Below are 11855 nucleotides of genomic sequence, written 5' to 3'. Positions count from 1 at the left end.
AAAGCAGAAGGCCGGGCGCGGTGGCTAACGCTCATGCCTGTAATCCCCAGCACTTAAGGAGGCCGAGGCTGGCAGATCACGAGGTCAGGAGATCGAGACCATCCTGTCTAACATGGTGAAACCCTGTCTCTACTAAAAATAGAAAAAAATTAGCCGGGCGTGGTGGCAGGTGCCTGTAGTCCCAGCTATTCGGGAGGCTGAGGCAGGAGAATGAACCCGGGAGGCAGAGGTTGCAGTGAGCCGAGATTGTACCACTGCACTCCAGCCTGGGCGACAGAGCAAGACTCCATCTCAAAAAATAAAAGGAAAGCAGAAGGCCGGGTGTGGTGGCTCACGCCTGTAATCACAGCAGTTTGGGAGGCCGAGGCAGGCAGATCACGAGGTCAGGAGATCGAGACCATCCTGGCTAACACGGTGAAACCCCGTCACTACTAAAAATACAAAAAAATGCGGCCGGGCGCGGTGGCTCACACCTGTAATCACAGCACTTTGGGAGGCTGAGACGGGCGGATCACCTGAGGTCAGAAGTTTGAGACCAGCCTGACCAACATGGAGAAACGCCATCTCTACTAAAAAAAAAACATACAAAATTAGCCGGATGTGGTGGCATACGCCTGTAATCCCAGCTACTCGGGAGGCTGAGGCACAAGAATCGCATGAACCTGGGAGGCGGAGGTTGTGGTGAGCTGAGATCATGCCATTGCACTCCAGCCTGGGCAACAAGAGCAAAACTCCGTCTCAAAAAAATAAAATAAAATAAATAAAAATAAAAATACAAAAAAATTAGCCAGGCGTGGTGGCGGGTGCCTGTGGTCCCAGCTACTCGGGAGGCTGAGGCAGGAGAATGGCGTGAACCCGGGAGGCGGAGCTTGCTTGCAGCGAGCCGAGATGGCTCCACTGGCACTCCAGCCTGGGCGACACAGCGAGACTCTGTCTCAAAAAAAAAGAAAAAGAAAAAGAAAGCAGATGAGGGTGGGGAGATTATTCAGGGACTTGTGGGCTGCAGAGAATACTTTAACTTTTATTCTAAGTGCGGTGGGAGCCACGGAAGAGTCTAAGCAAAGGAGGGATGTGACCTGGCTCGGGTGTTCATAGGCGCCCTCTGGTGGCCACTCTGGGAGAAACAGGCTTAGGAGGCCAGGGCCAGAGCTTGAAGACCCGGTTGGTAGTCCAGGTGGGTGGGTGGGTGATAGTGAGGGCTCTGGCCAGGCTGGGGTCCTGGAGGAGTGAGAAATGGTTGGATTCTAGATACGATTTAAAGGCAAAGCTGGCAGGGCACGGTGGCTCACGCCTGTGATACCAGCACTTTGGCTGGCCAACATGGTGAAACCCTGTCTCTACTAAAAATACAAAAATTAGCTGGGTGTAGTGGGCGCCTGTAATCCAAGCTACTTGGGAGGCTGAGGCAGGAGAATCACTTGAACCCGGGAGGCGAAGGTTGCAGTGAGCCAAGATCATGCCATTGCAATCCAGCCTGGTGACAAGAGCGAAATTCCATCTCAAAAATAAAATAAAAATAAAAATAAAGGCAAAGCTCGGCCGGGCGCGGTGGCTCACGCCTGTAATCCCAGCACTTTGGGAGGCTGAGGCGGGCGGATCACCTGAGGTCAGGAGTTCGAGACCAGCCCCAACATGGAGAAACCCCGTCTCTACTAAAAATACAAAATTAGCCGGGCGTAGTGGTGCATGCCTGTAATCTCAGCTACTCGGGAGGCTGAGGCAGGAGAATTGCTTGAACCTGGGAGGTGGAGGTTGCAGTGAGCCGAGATCGCGCCATTGCACTCCAGCCTGGGCAACAAGAGCGAAACTCTATCTCAAAAATAAATAAATAAATAAAATAAAAATAAAGGCAAAGCTGATAAGATTTGCTGCTGGGTGGGTGTGGCCACTGGGTTGATGTGATGGCCTGTGGCGGGAACAGGAATCCACATGACTTCTTTTGGCCTTATCACCTGGAAGGACAAAGCTAACACACAGGGTGGGGCAGATTGGGGGGCTGATTAGGAGCTGGATTTCAAGTGTGTTATGTTTGAAGTGTCTGTGACATCTCTGCAAGGAGGCATCCAAGAGGCAGTTGGCTTTCTGGGTCTACAGTTAGAGAAGGGATCCTGGCTGGATTTCTTTTTTTTCCTTCTTTTGCTTTTTTAGATGGGGTCTCACTCTGTTGCCACCCAGGCTTGAGTGCAGTGGCACAATCTCACTGCAACCTCCATCTCTCAGGTTCAAGCGATTCTCCTGCTTCAACCTCTGAGTAGCTGAGATTATAGGTGCCCACCACCTCGCCTGGCTAATTTTTGTATTTTTAGTAGAGACGGGCTTTCACCATGTTGGCCAGGCCTGTCTCCAGCTCCTGACCTCAAATGATCCACCTATCTCCACCTCCCAGCTGGGATTACAGGTGTGAGCCCCACCGCAGCACCAGGCCTCTTTTTTTTTTTTTTTTTTTTGAGACAGGGTCTCACTGTGTTGCCCAGGCTGGAGTGCAGTGGCATGACCATAGCTCACTGCCTTGGCTGGACTTTTATATTCAGGAGTCATCAGGAGTCCGTGTGATATTAAATTAGTAAAACCTGAAGCCCTGAGGGTCTGAGAATGCAGAGGCTTGAGGCAAGAAGAACCCATGATCCTGGGACAGTGGCTGGCTCATTAATGAGTAATGCCAGGGCACTGATGTGGGTGTTTCAGACAGCAGAGTTTGGGAAGAATTAAGCAGGGCACCATCATAAAACCTGGAAGAGGTGAAACCCCGTCTCTACTAAAAATACAAAAAATTAGCCAGGTGTGGTGGTGCCACCTGTAATTCCAGTTACTTGGGGGGCTGAGGCACAAGAATCCCTTGAACCAGGGAGGTGGAGGTTGCAGTGACCCAAGGTCGTGGCACTGCACTCCAGCCTGGGTGATGAAGTGAGACTCTGTCTCAAAGGAAAAAAAAAAACCTAGAATAAGCTGGGCATGGTGGTTGTGGTGGAGGAGGAGGAAGAGGAGAAGGAGGAGAAGGAAGAAGAAGAAAGAAGAAGAAACCTGCAGCAGGGCTTGGTGGCTCACGCCTGTAATCCCAGCACTTTGGGAGGCAGAGGCGGGTGGATCACCTGAAGTCAAGAGTTCGAAACCAGCCTGGCCAACATGGTGAAACCCCCTCTCTACTAAAAATAAAAAAAAGTTAGCTGGGTGTGGTGGTGCGTGCCTGTAATCCCAGATACTTGGGAGGCTGAGGCAGGAGAATTGCTTGGGCCTGGGAGGCAGAGGTTGCAGTGAGCAGAAATCACACCATTGCACTCCAGGCTGGGCAACAGAGAGAGACTCCATCTCAAAAAAAAAAAAAAAAAAAAAAGAACCTGCAAGAACTCCCAAATTTTACTTAGGACAATGGATAATGTCTGGCAGGAGAAATCAGACTAACAACGTTTGAGTAAAAATCACTAGCAATTTATTGAGCACCTACTGTATACCAAATGCTTTAATGCCATTCTTTCATCCTCATGACAACTCGAGGAGGTAGTCAGTCACATCTTCACCTGAAGGAAAGAATTCAGGCAGGACACTGATAGAGACCTCTCAGGCAGTGGGGGTTGGGAAGTAGAGCTGGTGGTCAGGGCGGGCTGGTCCAAGAGTCTGGAAGAACTCCCGCCCCTAGCACAGCGCCAAACACAGGCGGGCAGCGAGAGCTGGTCAAAAGTGTAGGTGGACTTTACAAAGGCACACGAGGCTTATGCAGACCGGGACACCTGCCTGGGTGCCGTGCAGGGACCTGGTTCCCTGTCCTTAGGGGGCTGGGCTCTAAGATCTCAGGCCAGATTCTCCTCCTCCTCGCCAATAGGGCTGGGCAGCCAGGGTGGCGCCGGACCCCGGGGCCCGGGCATGGTCACGATGCTGAAGGGCTCGACAGGCCCAGGGATGAGGGTAAGCGGTTCGGGACCCGCAGGGGGCGGGGCCTCGGGCTCCGGCAGGCCGGGGTCGAGCAGCGGGTCCCCGCAGCTGCACTCCGGGGCCGCGCCTTCGGGGACAACCGCGCATGAGCAGCTGGCCCCAGTAGACGCCTCCGACACGCAGCTGTTCTTGCGGAGTAGAAAGGACAGGCGCCGGCCCAGCGGGCCTCCCGCGGCCATGCCCGCGCCCGCCGGCAGGAGGCGCTGCAGGAAGTCGCCGGGCGCCTCTCCCATCGGTCCATCCAAGCCGTCCAGCCGCTGGAACTGCATGTCTTCTTTGGCCAGCCTGCGGGACCGACAGTGGGCCAGCGCTGCGGCCTCGCCTCTTGTTGACAGAGCAGGATCCCAGGCGCGCTGATTTCCCTGACTCCACCCACCGCTTTGTCCCACTTATCCCCAAAGATCTTAGCTCCTAAACCCAGAGCCTGGCCTCACCCTGTGTTTGCACTTCAACTTGGATCTTCAACCTCAGTCGTGGCTCAGCCCCATTTCCTTTTTTATTTTTATTTTATTTTATTATTATTATTTTTTGAGACGGAGTCTCGCTCTGTTGCCCAGGCTGGAGTGCAGTGGCGCAATCTCGGCTCACCACAACCTTTGCCTCCCGGGTTCAAGCGATTCTCCTGTCTCAGCCTCCTGAGTACCTGCGACTACAGGTGCGTGCCACCACACCGGCTAATTTTTGTATTTTTAGTAGAGATGGGGTTTCACCATGTTGGCCAGGCTAGTCTGTAACCCCTGACCTCGTGATCCGCCCACCTTGGCGTGAGCCACCGCACCCGGCCTATTTTTATGTTTTGAAATGCAGTTTTACTCTTGTGGCCCAGGCTGGAGTGCAATGGCGCAATCTCGGCTCACTGCAACATCTGCCTCCCAGGTTCAAGTGATTCTCCTGCCTCAGCCTCCCGATAAGCTGGGATTACAGGCGTGAGCCACCAAGCCCGGCTAATTTTGTATTTTTAGTAGAGACAGGGTTTCACTATGTTGGCCAGGCTGGTCTCGAACTCCTGACCTCAAGTGATCCACCTGCCTTGGCCTCCCAAAGTGCTGGGATTACAGGCATAAGCCACTGCACCTGGCCTTTATTTTCATTTTTTGAGACAGGCTCTTGCTCTGTTGCCCAGGCTGGAGTGCAGTGGTGTCATTATGGCTCACTGCAGCCTCGAACTCCTTGGCTCAAGCAATCCTCCCACCTCAGCCTCCTGAATAGCTGGGACTACAGGCGTGCACCACCACGCTTGGCTAATTTTTTATTTTTAGTAGAGACGGGGGTCTCACTATGTTGCCCAGGCTGGTCTGAACTCCTGGGCTTGCTCAAAGGATCCTCCTGCCTCAGCCTCCCAAAGTACTGGGATTACAGGCGTGAGCCACTGCTCCTGGCCTCAGCCCTCATCTCCTTTGGAATCACCACTGACCGGTCTGATCCTTGCTGACATCAGCCCTTAGCTCTGTCCCCAGTCAGTGGCCCAGTCTCAGACCTTGACCTTGTCCCCTGACTCCTATCTTAGCTTCTGGCGTTATCACAGTCCTGAGACTTTAGCTCTTATCCCCATCTCCAGAATTGATTCCCCTTAACCTTTTCAATCAGATTTGCCCCGCAGAGCCATAAGCCCTGCCCCAGGCGGCCCTGCCCACCCAATTGGCTCACGTGATGTCAAAGGTGGAGCCCTGGAAGGAAGGCTGCCGCAGCTGGAAGACAGTAGCCGCTGTGTATGGGGCGCGAGCCTCGGCTGCATCCCAGTACAAGTCCTTCTCCAGCACAGCCAGGTCATCATACATCTCGTCCACTGCCAGCATGGACACCTACGGGTGCAAACACACAGGGTAAAGTGGGGGCAGGGCAACCCGCCGGGACCACAGGGTGGACCCCTTCGGGTGGGTGGGGACCACAGAGGGAAGGATGGTTGGGGCGAGACCTGGCAAGACTTGGCAGGGGTCGGACCAGAACCCTGTTGGGCACTCCGGGATGGTCGCCACCTGGAAGTCTCACCTGGAAACTAAGTCTCACCTGGAAGTTTCTATCGATCAGAAAGTTGGTCTCAAAGTCATCATCGTCCTCTCCGAAGGGGTTGATGAGCTGCTCAGCTACCTGAGAAGAGAGGGAGCAGTTAGGTGGAAACTTGGGAACCCCATACCCGCCCCACCCACGAAATTCCAGCCTGGATCACCCACCTACCTTGAGCCAGCCGGCGTAGAAGAAGAACTGCAAGAGGGTGAAGATGGGCACACACAGGTCTAGGTCATGGTCTTTGTAACCCTGAGCCGGGTCCAGGAACTGGCGACCAATGAGGCAAGCCAGGAAGTAGCTGTACAGTGCGATGGTCACCACCTGGGCAGGGCGGGGCAGGGCTCAGGGGGGTCATTGGGGGCCAAGGCTAGGATTGGGCATCATTATGATGGGGGTCTTAGCTAGTTCTTGGTTTCCCCTTGGAAACCAGGCATCAGGGCCACTGACACTGAATATAAAAAGAGGCATGATGGGGTTACCTGGGTGTAAACGAGGGGTACGCTAATCCAGTCATAGTGAAAGAGCATTCCACATTTGCCCCGAAAAACATTCAGCTCCTGGGGGTGGATACAGGTCATGAGGAGGCCTGAATGGTGAGCTCACACAGGGATATTAAGTGTAGGTACGTGGGATGGAGGTGGGTGGTCACCTGGTGGGAATTGGGAGTGTGCTTTGGGGGTTCTAGGGAGGGTATTTGGTGGTGAGTGTGCACCTGGATGAGGGACCATGCACCCAGGGGCTGCCCCTCAAGGGCATTGGAATCAGCCCCATGGAGGTAAGAGTGCACCTGGTGAGGGTGTTTGAAATCGGCCTCGTGGGGGTGCTTGGAGGGCCGCCGTTGACACAGCTCCAGGGGTACAGTTTCCCTGGTATTCTATATGAATGACCTCCTGGTTGGGCCCACCTCGAGCAGCAGCTTAAGGGCGCTGTTGTCGCGGATGCGGCCCTCGCGTCGGGCCTGCGCCGCCAGGTTGGAGAACCAGACGCAGGGCACCCAGTACTTGTTGTAGGACGAGTTCAGGTTTTCAAACTTCTTGCGCTCCTCGCGGGTCATAAACCCTGGAGGAAAGGGGTCAGGGATAGCTCGCCCCTTGCCCCCCTCCACCCGGTCCTTGCCCGGTCTCTGCCCTGCCTCTGGCCGAGTACTCACCAGCCTCCATCACGTGGTCTATGGTGGGGAAGCGCTTGAACACCGCGGTGCTGACGGAGCGCAGGATGAGCACGGCCGAGAGCCCTGCGTAGCGCATGAGTGTGCGCCGGTAGAGGCGGCCGCGGTCGTCGCGTCCGTGCACGGTGCCCGCCACCACGCACATGAGCGCGTCGGGCAGCGGCATGCATAGGTACTGGCTCCACCAGCGGTTCACCACCAGCGTCACATAAAAGCCTGCAGGGGAGCGGGGAATGGGGGCTCAGTGGGGACACCAGGGCCAGGGGTTTGGGGGCCCAGGTTGTGGGAGAGGGGGCAACGTAAGGTCTGCATCAGGGAAACCCGAGCGTGCTGGCCAACCTGACCACGTTTGGGCTGGGAACTTGGGGGTCCAGCCCTGAGGTCAGAAAGGACAGTTGCCGGGCGCGGTGGCTCACGCCTGTAATCCCAGCTCCTTGGGAGGCCGAGGAGGGTGGATCATGAGGTCAGGAGTTTGAGACCAGCCTGACCAGCATGGTGAAACTCCATCTCTACTAAAAATACAAAAATTAGCCGGGCATGGTGGCGCACCTGTAGTCTCAGCTATTCGGGAGGCTGAGGCAGAAGAATCAATTGAACCCGGGAGATGGAGGTTGCAGTGAGCTGAGATCGCACCATTGCACTCCAGCTTGGGCAACAGAGCGAGACTCCATCTCAAAAAAAAAAAAAAAAAAAAAAAGAAAGGCAGAGCAGCCCTTTGGGTCACTGGCTACTTGGGAGTCACCTCAGATGTGACATTGGGATCCCAGTATGGGGATAGAGGCACAGAGCCCATGTTAGGGGCACGTGGGCAGACTGTTGCTTGCTTTGAAGACATAGGGACCTAAAACAGGGGGAGAGGGGCCTGGTTTGTGGGGGTGTACATCAGGGACACCTGGTCAGGCTTGTCACAGTAGCCACACCCGGCCCCTGAGCCAGGAACTTCTGAAGGGGTTGGGGACAGGGTCTACATCAGGGAGCCTTGGGCAGGCTGGGGTCACTTGTGGTCACTAGGGGTCCAAGACTTGTCAGAGAAATGCCCCCAGGCTGGAATTGAGAGGATGGAGTCCTATGGGGTCCCTGGAGGGTTAGGGGTTTGTCCCCCCTAATAACACAACAGACACTGGTGAGAATCCCCAGGGTGACCAGGAATAAGTCCTATGTGTGAGATGGAGCTCTCCTGGGGGCACCTCAGGGGGCACTGTGACCCCAGGTGACACCCCAGGTCTCAGAGTGTAGAGCCACATCTGGCGTCTTCATGATATGGATCCAAAAATGGGTGGGCAGTGCTGTCGGGGTTGGATTTGAGAGGGGGGTCTCAGAGGGGCAGGAATGGGGGCTCCTCAAAAGGCATGAATGGATATGGGTTTCTCAGGGACATGGGAATGGGGGACTTGGGGTTGGACCGCACCAAGCACGAAGGAGACAGGGATGAGGCTGGCATACTGGTCACAGTAAATCACAAGCTTCTCGAAGTAGCGCTTCTGCCCTTCGGTCAGCACAAAGCTGCGGGATAGAGATGAGGGGTCACAGGTCACAAGGGTGACTCCATCCCCAGCTTCAGATCTGTCTTCCTGTGCCCCTCACCCTGACTTCTTTTATAATAGCTGCCGCCAGCCGGGCGCTATGGGTCACGCCTGTAATCCCAGCACTTTGGGAGGCCGAGGCAGGAGGATCACTTGAGGTCAGAAGTTTGAGACCAGCCTGGTCAACACGGTGAAACCCCATCTCTACTAAAAATACAAAAAAAATTAGCCAGGCATGGTGGCTGGCACCCATAATCCCAGCTACTCGGGAGGCTGAGGCAGGAGAATCGCTTGAACCCGGGAGGCAGAGGTTGCAGTAAGAGGAGATTATGCCACTGCACTCCAGCCTGGGTGACAGAGTGAGACTCCATCTCAATTTAAAAAACATAGATATATATACTTATATATATCTATATTTTTATAATTTTTATATATTATATATATATAATAGCTGCCCCCCCTCCGCTAGAACATGAGCACCTCGGGGCAGCCTCACCGGTAGGCAGCACTCAGCGCCATGTAGAACCCGAGGAAGCAGAGCAGCTCTCGCCACAGGAGTTTGTAGATGCTCCCACGCCACAGCAGCAGCAGCTGGGAGAAGCCACCGAAGCGGGCGTTCGCCACTCGGGCTGTGTAGGTGACGGTCATCGTGGCACCTGGCAGGTGTGGCCAAGAGAGAGTGGGTGGCCCGGGTGGGGGCTGCGGGTGGGGGTGGAGAGGAGCGGGGATAACTGAGCACAGGGATTCCACCCATGTTCCAGCCGGCCACCCCTTCAGTCCTGACCCTTGCCTGAGTTGCCTTCTCCTCCCAGTTTTACTCAGTCTAGTCCAGCCCCCGGTGGCCCTCCCTGACCTTCATCTCAGGCTGTCCCCTTCCCTGGACTCCTGGCCGTGGGCTCTGGTAACTGCCGTCTCCCACCACCAAGACCCTTGAGTCCCTGCAGTCAGCTCCCGAGTCACCCTCTGCCTGATCCCCTTCACCTAGAGGCCACCTGTAGCATGCCCCATTCCGCAAGTCCCCAGCACCTGAGTTTCTAGGTTCTCAAGGCTCCACCTCTCCCAAATTCTCTCCCTCAGCCCCTATTTCTGGCTCCCCCTTCTCCACTTCCCCAGCTCCCAGTCTTGACCCATTCCGCTCCCTGCACTCCCTCTGAAGCCCTGTCCCTAAGCCTCCAGGTCCCCTAGCCCCCCTGCCCCAGCCTGTGCACCTTCTGCTTAATTGCCCTGGCTCCCCCCACTCCCTTTTCCTCCCGGATCCGCCTTGACCTTTCCTCTCTCCGTTCCCCTCCAGCCTTCCAAGCCCTCCACTCCCCGCCCCGGGAGGACTCCGGATGCATTCCTGCCCGCAGGTTCCCTCTTCCCTCAGGGCCCCCTATTTCCCCAAGCCTGGGCTCATCTCACCTGTGTTGAAGGTGGCCGGTGCGGGGACCCACAGGGACAGGGATGGAATGGGCGGGTGGCTTTGGCGTTGGGTGGGGCTGGGGAGTGGGCGTGCCTCCCTTTCCTGGTCCTCCTCCCTCGGCTGGGCTGTAGCTTCAGAACTTTGTTTGGAGTCCCACAAGTTTGTTACCTGGCACGGGGGGAGAAATCCGCCTTGTCCTCCCTCGCCCCTCCCTGTTCCCCTCCCAGTCGCTCACTGGCAGGTCCTAGGGATCTGGAACCCAGAGGTTGGGGGAGGAGGCAGGGACGGTCTTTTTCCCAGTCCCAGAAACACACACACTGCTCAGTGAGGCTGGGTCACTTCACAGTCACCTGTAATCACACAGTGTCACAGAGATGCACGCAGAAACACACATCATAGTCCCAGAAGCAAATCTAGCTGCTCTTAAGACAGCCTCAGCCAGGCACGATGGCTCACACTTGTAATTTTAGCACTTTGGGAGGCTTAGGTGGGAGGATCACTTGAGCCAGGAGTTCGAGACCAGCCTGGGCAACATAGTGAGATCCCCATCTCTATTGAAAAAACAAAAAGACAGCCTCACATAACTATGGTGACCCAGAGGAGCAGCAGTACACACTGTCACAGAACCTTCCAGGGTCACACAAGACACACCTACCTCGACCCCTCCTGCCCCCATCACGCATATATAAGGCAGGTGGACCCTGACATACTAGGCTCTCCTCTTTCATACACACGGTTCTCCCAACGGTCTGAATTCCCTCATGATCACGCCATGTAACAAAGACACCCACACAACCAACCAAGTGCCAGACCCCACCCAGACCTCAGAATGCCTTCACACACACAGTCATACTCCACTGCAAGGAGGTTTTACTCCTGATCTCCCCTGCGCAAAGATGCAGCCATGATCACACACCAAATGCAAAAACCCTTTCCTCAGTGCGGTGGCACACAATCCCAGGCTCAGAGCGGGGCCTGAGGTTCACCAGTCTTGCAAAGACACACACAATAGCCACCCCTCCCTCAAGGGTCCCCTAGCTATCACCGCTGGTGAAACTCACCAGCATTTGTACACCAATATGTGAAGGCAACCCCCTTTCCAACGCTCCCTCCCGGCGGCAGGCCCACACCCACACCCACAGGTCTCAGATACTCTCAGCATTGCCATGAACACACAAGCTTGGGGACACAAAACCTTGTCCTGCATTTGGCATGGATTCTGGGCAGATGTTCATTCTTCACAGACACACCTCTAAAGGGGACACTCCCAGCCTGGTACAAACAGTACCCACTCCCCCTCCATTGCCCAGCCTGAAGAACATTAACACACAGATTGGTGTGGGAGGGGCAGAGGTTCAGGGGTCAAACCCTGGGATGGGCATCCTAGAGTGCTCAGGAGCCCCTCGTGCATTCTACATAGCCCCGCCCGAGGTTCCAAGCCCAGCAGGCTGGGACGCCGTGTTCCCAGACTGGCAGATGTTCACCCTGCCTGGAGTAATTAGGAACCCGCCTGGGCTGGTCACCCTGTGACCCATGCCTTCGCTGTCCAGCTGCCGGACAGCCCATAAATGGGGGCGAGGGGGCAGCTGGGGCGGTGCCGTCAGCTGCGGAACCTGGCAAGGCGGTGGCAGGCTCGGTGCTGATGAGCTCAGTTCTCGATCAGCAGCCCCCACTCCCTAGGAAGTGTCCTTGCATTCACTGAAGCCGGCTCCTCCTTTTCATCCTCCCTACCCCAGCTCACCCGCATCCCCACACACTTCCGACTGCTGAATTCCCGCAGGGGCTGGGGGCAGGCTTCCTGGGCTATTTGATATGCTTACTAATTGTG

At 55.6% G+C, this 11855-nt stretch overlaps 1 protein-coding gene across 2 annotated transcripts; it reads right to left on the bottom strand.

Annotated features, from left to right (window-relative positions):
• Positions 1-3404: 3404 nt before the first annotated feature.
• On the bottom strand, positions 3405-10189 carry BEST2 (bestrophin 2). Of its 2 annotated transcripts, none has more exons than XM_055371783.1 (10): positions 10027-10189; positions 9122-9281; positions 8511-8605; positions 7085-7318; positions 6839-6993; positions 6414-6491; positions 6103-6255; positions 5935-6015; positions 5575-5729; positions 3405-4212 (listed from the first exon to the last, which is right to left on the bottom strand). In XM_055371783.1, exons 2-10 carry the CDS (start codon positions 9271-9273, stop codon positions 3786-3788), a joined length of 1530 nt encoding a protein of 509 aa, XP_055227758.1. In that variant the 5' UTR covers positions 9274-9281; positions 10027-10189; the 3' UTR covers positions 3405-3785. The 2 variants fall into 2 exon arrangements, with proteins under 2 accessions (XP_055227758.1, XP_018870530.1); XM_019014985.4 differs by having other exon boundaries at positions 9122-9324; positions 10027-10088.
• Positions 10190-11855: the final 1666 nt, after the last annotated feature.

The sequence above is a fragment of the Gorilla gorilla genome, chromosome 20 (assembly GCF_029281585.2).
Source record: "Gorilla gorilla gorilla isolate KB3781 chromosome 20, NHGRI_mGorGor1-v2.1_pri, whole genome shotgun sequence".
Taxonomy (NCBI): Eukaryota; Metazoa; Chordata; class Mammalia; order Primates; family Hominidae; genus Gorilla; species Gorilla gorilla.
This window is presented reverse-complemented; position numbering and strand designations above follow the sequence as displayed.